The sequence below is a fragment of the Phyllostomus discolor genome, chromosome 5, assembly GCF_004126475.2.
Source record: "Phyllostomus discolor isolate MPI-MPIP mPhyDis1 chromosome 5, mPhyDis1.pri.v3, whole genome shotgun sequence".
Classification (NCBI taxonomy): Eukaryota; Metazoa; Chordata; class Mammalia; order Chiroptera; family Phyllostomidae; genus Phyllostomus; species Phyllostomus discolor.
This window is the reverse complement of record NC_040907.2, coordinates 93,190,553-93,207,859: the sequence shown is the minus strand read 5'-3', so window position 1 is coordinate 93,207,859 and position 17,307 is coordinate 93,190,553. Positions and strand designations below refer to the sequence as shown.

Genomic DNA, 17,307 nt, shown 5'->3' with positions numbered 1-17,307 from the left:
AGCATAATATGCCACAAAATGTTGCATATCTTTTCCCAAGTTCAATATTAAAATGGCTGCACAAAAATTCACCAATCTTGATGATTTTTTAAAATGCACTGATGTGACAGCTGTCATAATATAATCTAAAAAAATTGTTTCAAATCAAGTTAAAGACAACTAAACACCACGAGAGCCACTGTACAGAGAAAACTAAAAACTTTTTGGCCAACCCAATATCAAAGAAGAGGTTATGTTAGAGTAACTCAGGAGCTAACAAACAAAGGCACTGGAGCCAGAGATGTGGGATCCAGTTCTGGCTCCTCTCTCTCTCTTCATATGTGACCTTCGGCAGGTTACCTCACCCACACCTCAGGTTTCCGTTTGGCAAGGGTACAACTATCCATGTCATGGGATTCTGGGGTGGATTAAATGAAATATTTATATTGCACTCAGCACAGCATCAAGCTATACTGTGAAGGTCTAACAAATGTTAGCCCTTGCTTAAAGGCCCTGCTAGTGAAGTAGATAAGCCCAGAGATTAGGGGTCTCAGTTTCTTTATCTGTAAAATGGGGCTATTAGTGGGATCTACTTTATATAGTATGAAATTTTAAAAATAAGTGTGTATGAATGAATAACGTAGCACAGCACAATGCCACATCCATGCTTTGTACACACTGGAGTACACAGAAAGGGTCTCAGCACAAGGTTCACCTCAGCTGTTCTCAGTCCAACCCTGCACAGCAGGGGTGCTTCTGATTTTTTCCAAAAGGAAGGGAGTCTGTCTGTCTGTCTTTATCTGTCTGTCTGTCTATCTATCTATCTCAGTGGTATAATGGGATAGTAAATAAAATCACACTTCGAGCACTGAGCACAGATAAACAGCAAATGACCAGGGATAAAGGGCCAGGGGACCTCCCTGCAAGCACCTCACATGTAGTAAGTAAGGACAGACACAGGCCCCCAACACAAAGAAGTCAAGAATACTTATCAACATGGATATATTTATCCACATATTCTTTTCCACATCAGGAGCCCCTTGTTCTGTAATTTGAGCCCAAGGCTTTACACAGCAATTCCAGTTTGACAAATTAAATAGATATCAGGGAAGAAACAGTCATTAATTCCAAGTCACACTGGAACTAATAAAAGTTCCCTCTTCAGTAAAACTGACATGGCTAGAGAGCTAGGCTTGAACTAAATGGTCCTTAATTCTTCTCCTGCCAATAGTTTGGAGGGAGTTTTGAGCCCTTTCTCAGAATTGACCTAAAGTAAATATCAGAGATTCTTGCAAAAGGCACAGGTTGGAAGGGACACAGAACCTTTCACCTTTCAAAAAAAGACTGGGTAAAAGCAAATCAGGCTGGACACAAGGTACCCCTTTTCCTCTCCCCCTCCCCCTGCCACAGAGTGGGAAATGAAAGGAAGACAACAGCTCTCAGAGTCCCATAATTTTCAGGTCTGTGTTCAATGCACACAGCTCAGAGGGAATACCATACCTCGGTCTCTGAGCTGTCCTACTTGGTCACTGGGGAATGCCACCCAGAAAGCAGAGTGTCCTGACACAGTGTAACCTTTTCCTGGCTCCTCAGGCTCTCCAGGCTGCTTCCCATCAGGGTAGAGGTCATAGCATTAAAGATGCCCAGAAGGTCTGCGAGTCCAACTTCACAGAAAATCACCAGAAAGGCACCCAGAGTCTGGGCCACTGGGATCTGCAAACATGGCAAAGGGAGGGTCTGCCCTCAGCCATGGGGTGTGGTAGACTCCAGGGAGAAGGGATGGATGGGTCCTACAACCCAGAAACAGCCTACGTAACAGGACATCCCCGCTCAGCCTTGGTGCACATGGATCATAAAGACTAGATTCTGGGTTGGGAAGCCTCATTCACATACAGGGAGTGCTTCTTCAGAGCGGACAGCAAAACGAACAAATCCTTTCTAGTTCTCACATGCTCTTGGACCAGCCATTGGGAGGTGGCTCCTGAACAGCTTTTCCTCCAGAAGAGTCATTTGGAAATACAACAGAAAACAAAGCCCTGCGCTATTTCAAGAAACACACCTCCTCAGACAGTTACTCACAACTATGCTGAGAGCATATATTTCACACAAATCACATCCCAAATAGAAACTGCCATCACCCCAGCATGAAGGCGGGCAAATGAAACTTCATGGCAGAACCCAGCCAGCAATAGGACCAGAGCAGGCCGACAGCTGCATGAAGGGACAGAAAGCAAGTTCCACGAATTAATGTTTAGGAGTATAGAGAAAATAGGCATGTTTAATAAAGCAGAATTGATAATATAGGGAAGAGAAAAAGGGAGCTTTTTTGAATGTGTGTAAGATGAATTTTGAAAATGGCTACCAGTATTCTATTTCTTGAGTATCTTTTCTCAGCAATTAACAGAGTATTCTGGGTGTGAATGAATACTTAGGTGTTGATGTCTAACAGAAGAGCCAAGGTCCCTATGTATGATTTGTCCAGGAGAACTTTTCCATGAGTTTCTTACCTTTGCCCAGCCCTGACACAGTTAGGACTTCAACTGCAGTCTATGGAGCTCTGAATGGATGTCACAGGAGAGGTAATTTACTAAGCTGGCCACTGGAGAAACCATCCTAAAGTGGATTGTTAGGCCCCGCTTCCCCCCACCCCTGCCACCCCATCCCCATCACAGTTATTCTCCTGTGTAAGCTAGTAGTCAGCCCCAGTCCAAAGGTCCTCTTTAGTGGTGTTTTCCAAGCTTGCTGTGACCTCAGAGAAGCCCTCACATGTGACCTGACATGAGAAGGCCTACTGGCAGAGGAAAGGGTTATCTCGGCACAGGCTGTCTGTCACGTGGACACAAACAGACACACCTGCCACTACTTCTCTGCATATTCATGGTTCACTGATGGTGATCACATTCATGCTCTTGACCCTGTGCACAGTCTTGCATCAGTGAGAAAACTGATTTAGAATTCAGTACCTTTCCCAGGACCACAATGGGAAACTGGTGGGGCCTGACTTTTATCCAACACTGGGATCCTTCCCAGATCTGCTCAACAACGACGTGTGGTCACGCACACGGGTTCAGGCTGAGGTGGGGCACACGGTGAGTCTTCAGGCACTGCCTTCAACATAAGCAACATAACATCATACAGAGAACGAAACTGCCTCTCTAACCCTATTGTAGTTCTGAATTTCCAGTTACTGAACCATGATAATGTTTCAGTAACTGTTTCAGGTGATTTGGAAAAAAAGTCATTACTGATTTGTCTTCTAAGCCAGCTTTTCTACCCAATTATGATGAACATTAACCATTGTTAATGTTATTTTCTTGCACAAAAATGTGAATGTACACTGAACCGTTCACTTAAAGTTGTTGAAATGGTAAATTTTATTTTATTACAATAAAAATGTATTTTACTTCTAAAATACTCGACATAACAGTAAGACAGTACTCTTCTGGGGAGTACATGAGTTAAAGCCTACACTTGAAATCATTTAGATTACATTAGATTAGTGATTGCATTAATCACTCAATGGAATTAAAGTTGCTTTTGTCGATAGTGGTTGCTACATCCAATGGACATTTCTCAATCCTTGTCTTGCATCATTTGACCTCTCATCTGTATCTTCCTTAGCTCCCTGGTTATCAGCCTAGTCTGACTTTCCCCTGACCACTCAGGTTATTCCCTCCCATCTCCCTCAACTGGTACTCAGTTACTTCTCAGGTCACACAGTCTCTGGGTGATCACAGCCATTCCACCTGGCTCCTAATCACCTGCAGCACCCAGAATACACCAGGTTCCTTAAGTTGTAATCACCCATAGTACCCAGAATGCACTAGGTTCCTCTGAACACCCACTGCAAATAACAAAGACCTAGTCTCCTGCAAAACTCACAACTCAGGGGTCACTTTCTGACACTCTCAGTCCAACCAGGGCCTGATCCTGCATCTTTATTCACTAAACTGAGAGTCCTGCAAAGCAGGAAGGTGGGTCCACCTTTGCATGCCGAGCATCTGACAGTTTCCAGTGAGTACTCAAGGTAACCAATTATTGTTCTCCTGGCACCCAGTGAACTCTTAAATGTTTGCCAAGCAAATGAGTGATGGAGAAAGTAGTCTTGTGTTTCCACGAGTTACCAAAAAACAAAACAAACTGTCTGAAGTAGAGTTCATCTGGACTGACACAGCGGCTAACTACACCATTTGAGTTATATGATGGCTCCAAATCATTGGAGCTATACTTCTCTCTGTTCTCTCAGCCGAGATTCTTTTTTGCTATCGTAAGCCTTGGCAAATCAGTAATGATTTTACTTTCCACCAGATATGTTCAGAAACTTTGAGGAAGCCTGGTGTTCTTTATGTGGTTTCAAGGTGATTGATTTATTTACTCTCTCTTTTATTTTATATCAAGACTGAAAAAGCAAAACAAAATAAAATCAGTCCAATATTGCTCTCCTACTTCTTCTCACCCTCCTCTTCTAATCAGCACAGCTTTTAGCTTTATGTCCCATCCTGTCTTTCCAGGTGAGAAAAGAAAATTCTGCAGAGGAAGATTCCTGGAGTAGACCTGTGAGTCTACCAAGCAAAAGTGGGGTAAGAAAAGAGACCGAAGTGAGCAAGAAGGGGTCAGGAAGGGTGAAGCTGCTGGCATGAGGTCCAGAACCATGGGGAGAGGGAGGCTGTTTACCATTAATCCTCCCCATCACTTCGTCTCTTCCTAGATCTCCCTGGTAGACAGGGCAGCAGCCTCACGAACAAGGATGGAGGTCCAGTGACTATTAGTGTGGCCTTGAGAAGAACACAACTTGGGGGCAAGCACCCTTGGTTGCATGCTCCCCCCCACCCAGAGCTATGAAATCTTCTATACTGAAGGAGGCTTACTGGTTGAGCTTGGAATCCAAAAGCCATTGTATTCTAAAACTGGAAGGTACAAGACTAGTGGTTTTCCACTTGATTTTTTGTGCCCTTATTTTTATAGCAGTATTAAATATTGTCACATAGAACCCATTTGTTTTTGTTTTCTATACATTTTCCCCCACAAATGGTTCCAGGAATGGGTCCTACAGTTCCATGGTGCACAGTTTGAAAACCCATGCCTCAACTTTACACAGCAGGAGACAAAAGCTTAGAGATCAAGCAATTTGTCAAAGGCACAGTCGGTCCACTGCAGAGCTCACACCACAGTTCAGCTTTCCTGATTTCTACATCTTTCTACCTCCCCTTTTAGTGAGGTGAACAGCTTTGTTTCAAATGAAGTGCACATGTACCACTGAAGTTCCAGTCTGGGAGAAAGCTAGTCTTTAGGGATACACACAGCCTTAACAACATCCTCTACTGTGTGGCAAGGCATCCAAATACTCTAATTTTAAAATGTCAGATATCTACATATTTGCAGTTCTTTCCTCTAATTGATACAAGACTATCTTCAATGAATTCAAAACATCCAAAGAAATGTGTACTTAGAAGCTTACTTACCCATTTAGGCAACATACACATGTCTCCTTGCCCTAACTTCTGGTCAGGAGAAACGTGGGTGAATGAGTGTCACTGATGCCCCACAGGCACTTACTCCTCCTCTGCCCTCAACTTTCATTTTTACTATGCCGATAAGGTGGTATATCCTTACAGGCCCTTAGAAGATATACAGACATTTCATTTTTTTCCAAAGAAAAGTCTTGCTATAAATCCAAATTTGGGCTAATGTGTAAGTAGGAATAGAGAGAGGTTTAATCATTTTTATTTGAAAGGCTAGAACAACTTTGAGAAAAAACAGTCCTCAGTTTGCATTTGGGGGGTTGCTTGCTGGATGACTCACCCCTCTGGTCCCAGACCAATAATTGGCACTGCCCTGACTAGCTGCCACACCGCCTCCACCCTAGGGATTAGAAGCCCCTAACCAGGAGTCCTGCTGTCACGCAACATTCCACACTTATACCAGGAGTCGTGTGACTCCTCAGAGGCATGACAGAGGAAAGACAGGGTGGTGGAGTACAAATGCTTCAGTACTTTTTTGCTTATACATTTACTCCTTTGCTTTTCACAGTCTGTCTGCAGGATTAGTAACATGTTTTTGGTGAACAAAAAGATGAATGAAACCTCAATCTGATTTCCCAGCTCTCCCAGTCTGAACTGGGATAAAACCAAAATTCTTCTGAAGCTTTTTAAAAATATATAAAGTCATTTGTCAAAGGCTTTTCGTAAACTGTGACTCATTTCCTTGGTGGAAAAAGCCGTGTCAGTAGATCTGATTCCACCAGAAGCATAGCATGATGGTTCCCTGGGCTTGCTGCCAATGGGAAGGCCCAGGTATCTGAGGGGGGCGGGGGTGAAAAAGTAGAGGGGAGAGAGAGAGACCTATCGATTATGACAACCGAGCACGCATTCATGTCAAACTTGCCCTTTACCCAGATACAATGAAAATATTTGCTCCCCAGAAGAAGTGAAGCACAAGACAGCTGAAGTCCCTTATAGCCAACAGTGGCAATCTCCATTCCACTAATTCCTCCACTCAACAATCTCCATTTTTTTCATTCCACATTTCAATAACTCACTGCATGGAGCCATTTGATTCTGTCAAATTTTTTGAAATGCACAGCACAGATTTGATGCTTAATAACATCTTGTAGACTGAATATGTTCCGAGGAATATTAGTTCAGAAAAATATCAAATTATAGAAATACATGCAATATGAGGAAGAAAAAGTCATCTTACGTCAGCACATTAGAAACTACTCAACCACTTCAGGGAGAGTGTAAAACTATGAATACAATGTGAAAAAGAGAACACCACCCCACCCACAGCAAACTCAAGATTTTTTTCAGTCTATTTACCAGTTAAGGCTTGGCCTCTAATTTTGTAAAGTAATCAGTAACTTAGTTGCCTGTGAAATTTATGGTCACTCTTTGATTATGTAAAAAATTCATCCAATTATTTAAGCTGTCTGGGTATGAGAGTTATTATAATGAAAGTATGAAGCTTTAAGAACATTTCTCAAGAAAATTATTCATTCTTATAAGGCAAAAGAGAAAAAGAAACTTTTTCTCTTGCCCACAGTAACTAAGTTGCAGTCTCTGCCAACAAAAAGTAGTGTTCATTATCTCAAATGGTGGGGAGGGGTTGTTAATGGTGGAGAAGGGGAAGACACTGATGAAATGAGAAGAAATGCAAAAAAAAGTATATTTTAAAAAATATTTCTCTCCCACAGGACTTATTACATCCAACATTAAATTAAAGAGCAATGATCTCTCATCAGCCTCTTCTGAAGAAAGACACATCTCAAACAATGCTGTATTGCCCTGCCTACAGCGTTACAATCCTAGTTAGAAAAAGAATTCATACCATCACAAATCATGTCTGCTTATATTGAAAAGCAACTTTTTCTTTAGTTTTTGATAAGACTTTATTTTAATAGACAAAGAAAGATGATCAATTGCTTCTTTTCCTGGTCTGTGGTTCCCTGGCTTTGCCCAGCTAAGATTTCTACGTTTTTTCGTTGCCCAGAAGTAAAGGCACACAGGCCACTGATGTAGCCCAGGTATGTTTAATTACTGCAGTGTCTCCGAATGCCCTCAGAGGCAGGCAGGAAAGCCAAATGTGGCCCTGCACAAACCCTCCCAGCTCTTTTCATTCTTTCTTGCTCTCGCCAGTGTGCACTCTGCTTCCATGTAAAGAATCTCAGGGAAGATGCCAGTAATTTCTTTATGTCCTAATCATACAACCAAGTCTCCCTTTGTTGACTTGAAGGAAACAAAAGTTTAAAGGTATGTTAACTAGAATGTACCTTAGAAAAATTCCAAAGTATGGTTGCCTCTTGTGCGCCCCCTACTGAGGACATGAGCCACTACCCAGGCATGTGCCCTGACTGGGAATTGAACCAACGATGCTTTGGTTTGCAGGCTGGCACTCAATCCAGTGAGCCACACCAGCCAAGGCAAATTCCAAAGTGTGCAAAAAACCCTTAAGCAGCCTTGCATATAAAGCAGAAAACTTACTCAAGTCAGCAGCATTTCTCAAAACTCACAGTCCACCCACATGGCAAGCTATACAAGAAATGGAATCTGCAAAAATCCTTACTTTTGTTACTAATATTGCCAAGCACCTGCAAGACTTAAAAAAATGATACCTAGTTCTCTTTTGAGAAAGTACAGTCCTTTCCAGCAGATGCATTAAAGTGAGATGAGAACCTTATGGCTGAAGAGGTAGAAAAAGTCAGGACCACTGAACATGTCTCTTCCAAATAATCAATACCCAAAAGTTTTAAACTTTTCTTTAGAGCCAAGAAATACTTCAACCCTGTGACTGAGATTATCAATAATTGCCTTTAAGCAAAATAAATTCTTAAGCATTAACTAAGACAGATACTACTCGTGTATAAAATGCTAGCAAGCACACTAATTTGGAAATTCTGAGTCATCTGCCCTATTGACTGGGAGGTTATTTCTTAACTACTCGTCAGCAGTCTATGTCTTGATCCAAGATTGACAGAGATGGGCTGCCCAGTGCAGCATGCACCATATCCTGCTCCAACCCTGTCTGCCCATCACAGCTTTATGTCTTTTTGATTCTCTCTTGCCAAGCTTAGTTAGCTCTTCTGCCATCTCTCAATCAATGGCCCTCTATTTATATTGTTTAAATATTATCTCAATGAACTACAAGTAACCATTTATATCCTTTGGTTTTATTTTAATTTTGCTATAACAGATATTGTATTAGCTCAGACAGGAGGCCACTGGTTGATACTTGGAATTTTTCATTGCAACGTTCATTTGTCATGACATTTCTTTTGTAATCCCAATCTAAGAAAACATAACTTTATTTTTGCCTTGCTTTATTTCAGAAAAAATTTAAGGTTGCTTTTACAAGTACACATAATAAAATAATTACGCAGACAGGAGATGGGACAAAAGAGAAATTAAAGTAGGAAAGTTCAGATGAAATAGGAGAAAGGCCTAATTTAAAGCTCAGTTTGTCAGGCTCACACACATGGAAGATTAGATTCCAAGCTTCTAAGCTTCCTAGCAGTCAATGGAAAGAGAGAGATGCACTTACAATTAGTGGTTGAAACAGACTATGGCCTGCTGGTCAAAGCCAGCCCACCATCAGTTTCTGCAAATAAAATTCTATAGGAACACAGCCATACCTAATTACTTACATGTTATTTATGGCTGCTTATATGGTACAACAGCAGAGTTGAGTAGTCATGACAGACCTGCAAAGCCTAAAATAGTCACTATCTGGCCTTTAGCAAAAAAAAAAAAAAAAAGCTTGCAGATGCCTATGGCATAATTCTGTGCCTGTGAGATAAAAGCACAGCAGCTTCCAAGGGTAAGCACATTCTTTGTATGATTCTGAAAAGAAAGAGAACTTCCTACTATAAAGAGCTTACTATGTAATCTCTTGAAAAAATAATCTTAGCTTCATTTTTTACTGTAAATATAGCAACAGGTTTCACAGAGTCAGTGGCATAATATCATAACACTGGTAGTAAAATGATTCTACATAAGGCTGAAACGATTGAGTTCAGGTCTGCCCTAATTTGGGGGATCTGTGGAGATGTGGAGTGTCAGCTCTGTGCAGCCCTCCCCCACCTGCCTTCCTTATCCCAGGCAGACATGGCTATTTGGATCAAGGTGTTTTCTCCAGCTGAGCCCCAGTGGGTCCTCTGAAGTCTTTGAGTTCCCTGGTAGCTTCAATCAATCATTAGCAGATGGCATGCAAGACAAAACCAATATGTCATCTTTGCTTTAAGGCAATTTTCCATTAACATTCTTTCCACGAAGTTTGATAAGTACTCATGTGCTGAGACTGAGGTTACACTCTGCTAAGTTCTTGAAGCACAGCTATTCTGCTCTGGCAGTATGCACAGCTATCCCCTTTAAGGCCATCTACCAGGTCAGTCCAGTCAGCACCAGACTGACATCCTCCTGTGAGAACCAGAAGCCATACAAGGCTGGCTGCCTGAAGAGAAGACCCCATCACACCTGCACATATGCAGGGTAAGAGAGTGCCTGAGAGCACGGCCTGGAGTCACCTCAGAAAAGGGTGAGGAACCTGCTCCTCCGCACAGGCCAATGGGTGGGCAGGGCCAGAAAATGGGGTACAGGCCTTTTATTTGGAAATAGTTCAAGCCCAACACTCACCTTGTTCAAAGAAACAAAACTTCCAAACAGCCATTACATAGACCCACTGACCTTGAACACTTATATTCCTAAAGAACCCCCCTAAACAACAAGGGATCCAAAATAAATGAAAATAAACTAGCAACAATTCAGCTTTGGGGGAAGATGAAAAAATCCAACTATGGATTTAGAGAACACACCCATAGCCTTTCTTCTAGCCCATTTCTTCTTTGTGACTCTAAAACTATGTTACAAAATGATTGTATTTCTATTCTGTATAATAGGGGGACAGAAATGCATGTTATCCAAAAGGGTTGTCAAGTTTTTAATAAGCAAACCTAAGAGAATCAGACCCACTCTTATTTGACCTCACTGGGAATTGCTACTTGACTTATAACTGACTGCTTCCCATCCTGTCAAAGGGAAAGAAAAAGAAAAAACATATCACAAATCGCCTTACATTATTCCTAACAGTTTTTCCATCAGGTGATTACAAAGCATAAAACTAAAACACAAGTAAAAACATTCATGCCTAAAACTTTCCTTCTTATGGCTTTGTGGCTATGTTCTAGAAAACAACTATGAAGAAATAAAACATAACCATACTTGACAGGGGAGTTAGTACAGCCAATAAACATGATGGATTAATGAAGGAAATTTCTCTTCACCCTAAAAGAGCAAATACTAACAAATATTGCCATTTACTCTTCTAGTTCCATTGCATAGGGTTCAAGTACAGATGACTTAAGACCATATCTAGGCACATGAGAATGTGGGTAATTTGGACCCTGCATAGAGAGAAAACAAATTAAAAAATAAAAATTTAATAGTCTATTAAAACATTGAACCCAGACCAGGTGGTAGCAGGTAGTTGGTATGCTTTTTCTGGAACCAAGTACAGGGATGCCTAATTACGTATTAGACTTGAAAGTGCACAGGACATTAACACAGAAAATTCTGGAGGAAAGCAAAAGCCCCTCCATATCAGCTGTGGGCTGATCCCTGCTTCTCCAAGCAATTATGCCACCTTCTATGTCCTTTGATGTGCCCTCAGCCCAAGCTGGAGACTGGAATAGGCTGGGTGTCGGGTGACATTACCTTAGGAAGCTTTTCCACAACAGTTGATGCCATTAAAGTCTGTGCTTCCAAAAGACTGCCAATCCAAACACCTAGCACAGAGAGGCCCCTTCCCAAGAGCTCTTTTGCTAATTTTTTCAAGACTAGTTGTGAAGGCTCCTACTTACGTAATGCATACAAGGTGAGAATTATTCCAGCCAGGCAAAATCCTTCAAAAAACCTGAGTGTGCTGAACATTGTCACATTCACTGACAGTGCCACGGTCAGTCCAAAGATCAGAATGAAGGTGATGGAACAGAGCAGCACAGGCCGCCGGCCAACCCTGCACACAGAGAAGGAAAAAGTTAGGAGTCATCATTAAACAGGGCGATGATGCTAAAACCCAGTATCCAGCAGGTGTTCCAGAGATGCTGAATGAGTTGGGCTAAGTCTTCCTACTACTGAGACCCACTTTGGTATATTTAGGGATAGAAAAGCCCTCAGGGGAAACTTAGTCCAACCCCCCATTTTGTAGCTAAGGGGGCAATAGATTAAAGAGCTACTATATAATAGAATTGAAACAGGAACCCAATTCCTGTTGGTAAGTCTATTTTTAAATGTATAGGAGGATAATTCAAGGCAAGAGCAATAAAATCAATAACAATTCCCCAAACATAAACCTTGACACACCCAGCATAAAATGTCTTGAGAAATTACTGACCTTTGGAACTGGCTCCAAAGTCAACACAGACACAGAGCAAAGCAGCTTCATATCGTTTGTTAGGGCTGGTAACTAGTCGGGCACCTGGCCTCACACACAGCCTGTCAAGAGCCAGGGCCAAGCCAGCTGCTGTTTGTTTCAACTTTATGATGAGAAGTAATTTTTAAGAGATCACAGACTTAACTCAGATAGTTTGAACTTTAAAGAATAACTGAAAGTGAAGCCTGCCAGGCAGCAAAGGGTTGGAAGGAGCCCAGTCCACTGTGTTTCTGGAAAAAGCAGTGTACCAACTAGGTCGGCAGACTACAGAGCCGGGCAAGATCAGCTACACTGTGGTGTGATGTGCTTCTAGGTGTGGCCGAGAGGACAGCAGGGTGGTCCATGGGAATGGAAAGTAACTAGTTTTTCACCCCTCCCCTCCTAACCTTCCAGATTTTCTTTCATCAACTTAGTAGGGGGAAAAATCTCCATTATATACAAATTAATATAGCACAACTAACTTAAACTAGAAAAACAGCTCATAGAGAAATTGGAGAGAAATCTATTTGCCAAAGGAAGAAAATCCATGCCTCGTAGCCCCAACACCCCAAGGGCAGCTGAATGCCTTGGATTCACTTAAACATACTTATGACAAGGCATTTACATAAAAGCCAAGAAAAAGCAAATAGAGAAACAAAGATTCTTGGTTGCCTGGGGCTGGGAGTGAGAATGAGGAGTGACTGCAGATGGGCATGAGCCTTCCTTTTAGGGTGGTAGAGATGTCTTAAACTTAGAGTATAGTGATGATTGTATAACTCTGGAAATATACTAAAACCAATTGAATTGTGAGCTTTATGGTATGTAAATTATCCCTCAGTAAAACTGTTCAAAAATAAAAAAGCAATGCTCAGTAATACATGGCTTTGCCCCATTAAGGAGATGAATGTAATTTCAAGAAAATTTGGGGGACGGGGAAGAGACTATAGGACACAATTTCATTCAAAATATTTTAGGCTTCTAACATTCCCCATAGTGGCATTAGCTTAGTGAAATGAGGCCAAGCTATGAAATCAACGCCAATGTAAGTCAATAATTCTGTCAGAGGTTTTAGCCATTACTCCTTGATTGGTGCTGGGAATCACTAAGCCCTTATCAGAAAAGACTATAGGTAATTTTGTCCAGAGCCAAAAACTTTATAGAAGTAAGTTTAAAATATGGCTTGGGTTTTCTCCTAAAATAAAGGAAAACAAAATTTAACTTACCAATTTCTATTTGCCTTTACATCTCTAAGTGAGGGTGACCATCCTACTTCACAGCACTATTAAAACCTCTAAGAGAGACCATGGGTACAATATGCACAATGCCTGGCACAAAGCAAACAGTGAAATGTGGCTGCTCTTATGGTTCCTTTCTGCGAGTCTCTACCCCTGATGCCCACCAAACATGGTTTATTCTGTTCTGATACTTTGGAAAAGATCCCTGATGTTTTATTGTTCATTTGTTTTTGTTTTTAACTTGTAGAAACTGTCCTAAATCTTTCCTTCCCAACTGTACTGCTAAAATCAGTGGGCAAAGTTACTATTATGAACTGTGGGGTAATCATGGTCTTCAAAGTCAAAGCACTCTGGTCCTAAATCTGGGCTCTTCACATATGCAGCAGTACATTGTCCTGAGAAAGACCACACTTGTTCAAACGAGCCTGGTGTTTTTTTTCTTAAGAATGACAGCCAATGCCCACATACTAACTAGGGCTGTGGTCAGGTTTAGGTAAGTGCAAGTGATTTAGCAAGTGGTCAACAAGTGTTAGTCATAATCACTGAAATTTTAGTGTGAACTGGCTTCCCCCAGAGCAGAACCCCCTCAGAGATGAAGGACAAAATCACACTCATAAATCTGTAATGCAGAGGCTTTATAGTTAGGCTCTGTGGTGGGAGAATAACGTCCCTAAGGATGTCCACATCCTAAATACCAGAACCTATGAATATATTACCTTTCATGGCAAAGGGCTCTGCAGATGCAATAATGGTTCAAGACCTTGAGATGAGGTGATTATCCAGATGGGTCCAATCTAAGGACACAGACAACCTCTCCTGGCTCCAGGGAACCAGAGAGATGGCAGCGTGAGAAGCACCTGATGACCTTTGCTGGCTTTGAAGCTAGAAGAGGAGCCCTGAGCCAAGGAGTGTGGGCAGCCTCTGCAGCCAGACAAAGCAAGGGTATGGATTCTCTTCTGGAGCCCTCAGAATGTAATGCAACCTAGCCAGCACTTTGTGTTTAGCCAGCATGAACTACAGAACTGTAAGCTAATTTATAAACCACCAAATGTGTGGTAATTTGTTAGAGCAGCCATAGCAAATACAGGATCTCACCAGGAAACAGATGTCCCACTCAAATGAAGTAATTTGAGGAGATTTTATTATAATAAGGGGATTATTTACAAAAGGTGGGCAAGCTGTGAGAGATACCATGGGGCTATTAGCAGCAGGGAATTTGAAGGAAGGATGGTCACCAAACCCAGGGAGAGAGGCCGTATGTGGAGGGCCCCTGATGGAGGCAGCTGGCCCTTGGCAACCCTGCAGAGACCTAGCTGGGGATTAAAATGCCCCCACCTCTCCTCTTTTTCTCAGATCTCTAGGTGAGGCTCCTCCCGTGCACCCCCCATCCCCACCCCACCACTGGCTTGGCTAAGCCAGAACCTAGAGTGCAAGGGGATCTCCAGTGTAGCCCAAAAAGGGCACAGAGAGCTCCTGGAGTGAGCAATGCAGACCATGTAGCAAAAAAACAACAATGGAGGGGAAAGGGGTCATGTGACATGAGCCATGGAGAGGGCCGCTCCCTCAAACTACTAAACACATTATATAACAACATGTAATGCACTGATATGTCTCCAAACAAAATGTATGTGGGAAACAGTAACTTCTTACAGAAAAAAAGTGTACTACTTAAGTCTTATTATATGCTGACTGCAAACTCCGAAAGCCTAACTCATGACTCGAACAACTTCCCTATACAGCCATGAAGCAGGGCTGACGCCTGGGGAACCCAGAGTTCCCTCTAAATGTGCTCATTTCCTTTCCAGTAAGCCTCTAGTAAGGAGTACAATGCCAAAAATAAATTAATAAGGGGTGGAAAACACCAAACTTTCAAACTGGAACTGAGGCCCACTCAAAATGTTCAACAAGTCGCACACAGCACAAAACATTCTGCCCTGGCTCTCAGGCACCCATGCCCACCCCCCACAGGCCTTGGCAAAGCAACTGCACAGGAGGGGGTCTGCAACCCAAACCCTGGTTACTCCTGAAGGGAGACCCCACACTCTCCTGCCTTTTGTTCCCAGGCCTGGTGTGTGATCAGGGAGGCTGAGCAGCATGTATATGCAAGAAGTAAGTACTCACAAAACTACCTCTGAACAATTTAAACCCCATTATAGACTGGTATTAATAAAAGTCCGTATTTGCTTTCCCTATAAAAATCACTGAAGAAGGAAACTAGAATCTGTGTCAAGACTGAATTTTTGTTTTTAGAAAGAAGTGATGTGAATTGTATCTTCCTAAACTATTTCAGTGCTGATTTTTGGGAAACAAAAGCCCTTAGATCAGCTCAGTTTACTCTGAAAACCTCTAAGCTCAAGTATTTGGTTAAAAAAAAACTTGTGCTCCCCCTCCACAGGCCCCCAGAGAAAAAGTATCCAATGGGGCCTTGGCATAGCTTTCCAGAGGTCATTTGCAGCTTCTCTGTTACCATCTCTAGGAAATGTGTCCTTAAGAAACCTTTAGAAATGATGATTAAGCCAATTCAGAACACACAGGAAATCACACATGTTAATGCAAAGACCTCCCAAATAGACGCTAGTTTTTGGAAAGAAATTTCCAGAACTTGAAAGTGGTGTCAGCTCCCTGCTGGGCTCCACTGCTGCTCTATACTCCCAGGCTCTTGCCTCAGCCAGCTTTCTCAGCTAACCAGGTACAGAAGGCACCACAAAGCAAAGCCACCACAAAGCAAAGCCACAGGCATAAGGAGTTTGCTCTGCATCATTCTTGGTCCTTATTATGTCACTGGTTCCAAGACATTCTTACTCACACACACACAAAAAGTTCTTTAAAGATAAAGGAATGTCAAAGGGAACAGCCAGCCCACGCCTCTCTCCCTGAGCAGTCACGTTACTTGACAACCTGCCAACATTGGGCAACCGCCTCGCTGCTCAGCCATGTCACCGCTGCTGCCCTCAGGAGTACAGTGTACCCTAAAGAAAAGTGTTGTGCACACATGTGAGGAGGCAGGCACTGGAACCATTGGGCTTGGTTTCAAATCCTGGCTCCCCAGCTTGAAAGCTGAGGGAACTTGGGGATTTTACTTAAACTTCTGTGCTTCTGTTTTTCCACTATAAGACAGAAGTAATAATAGTACCTACATAGCAGGGGTTCTGTAAGGATGAAATATTTTCATGTATGGAAATATTTAGCACAGTGCCTGGCAAGAGTAATCAGTCAATAACTGTCAGCTACTGCATCATTATCATCTCTGCTATCATCTCCCCCTCCCCACCTCACCAACCTCACCACTTCCCTCTGAACCACACATTTTACTCTAGACCCTTAGACTCCCTCACCCACCCAAGTAAAGCATATTCATGCTGCCCTCTGGTTACTACTCTGCCTCTGCCTGAAATGCGCATCTGTTATCCAAATGCTGTCCTCTTTTCCAGGTTCAGCTCCCCATGGACCCTACAGAGGTGTCCACTGGCCAAGAGAACTTTAATGACTATCCTTCTCTAAAATCTGTGGGACATTTTGAGGTACTAATCAGCACAACCCTACCTGTTCTGGGCTACCTCAGCCCAGAAAGCCCTGAACCTGTATCTTCAGGCTCTTCCTATCTAAACACTGATCGCAGGGCTGCAGGCTGCTGGCCGGTCTTGCTAGATTCTAGCAGCTAGGGAATTGCAATGAATTTAAATTCTTGCTTCAAAAGGGTCTGTTAGGTGCACTGGCCAATTCTTTTAGTTCTGAATTTTCTAGCTAACAGCTTCAGCTTTTCTGCTCTGGCACTGACACCAGGACAGAGAAAAGACTCAGTGACAGCAGCTAACACTAACCACTTCTCTTTAGCCAGCAGAGTCTTGCTGTGGCTTCCAAAGGTTCATGTGCGGGCACATTGGTACTCACCAGTCAGCAATGCATCCAGTTATTAGGTAGCCAAAGATTAATCCAACCAGTAAGGAGAACTTAGCGATATGGACCTTCCAGGCATTATCACACACAAGATCCCACTAGAGAGGGGCAAATAGAAAATAAATCAGAGAGACACATACACACATGCCGGTGGTAGTCAATCATAAGGGCAAAACAACAACTGCGGTGAGGACCATGACACCATTCACAGCGCCATGTCATATGCACCATTAAAACTCTCTTCAATGATTTTGGAAATCCAACAAGAAATATAATTTGCCTACGGAAGGCAGTG

The 17,307-nt window shown here is 42.5% G+C and overlaps 1 protein-coding gene across 4 annotated transcripts in view; it reads right to left on the bottom strand.

The window, feature by feature from the left end:
• The window catches only part of SLC22A23 (solute carrier family 22 member 23), a 175,548-nt gene that overhangs the window by 122,047 nt on the left and 36,194 nt on the right, over positions 1 to 17,307 (bottom strand). For 2 of the 4 annotated variants that reach the window (XM_036026578.1, XM_028511301.2), the window contains exons 2-3: positions 17,007 to 17,110; positions 11,330 to 11,484 (exon numbers count right to left, since the gene is read on the bottom strand). The exons of 1 other annotated variant lie outside the window; for it this stretch is intronic. In XM_036026578.1, the coding sequence (XP_035882471.1) occupies positions 11,330 to 11,484; positions 17,007 to 17,110 (259 nt within the window). The remainder of the gene's footprint in view (positions 1 to 11,329; positions 11,485 to 17,006; positions 17,111 to 17,307) is intronic. One more of the 4 variants, XM_036026580.1, reaches the window with a different exon arrangement.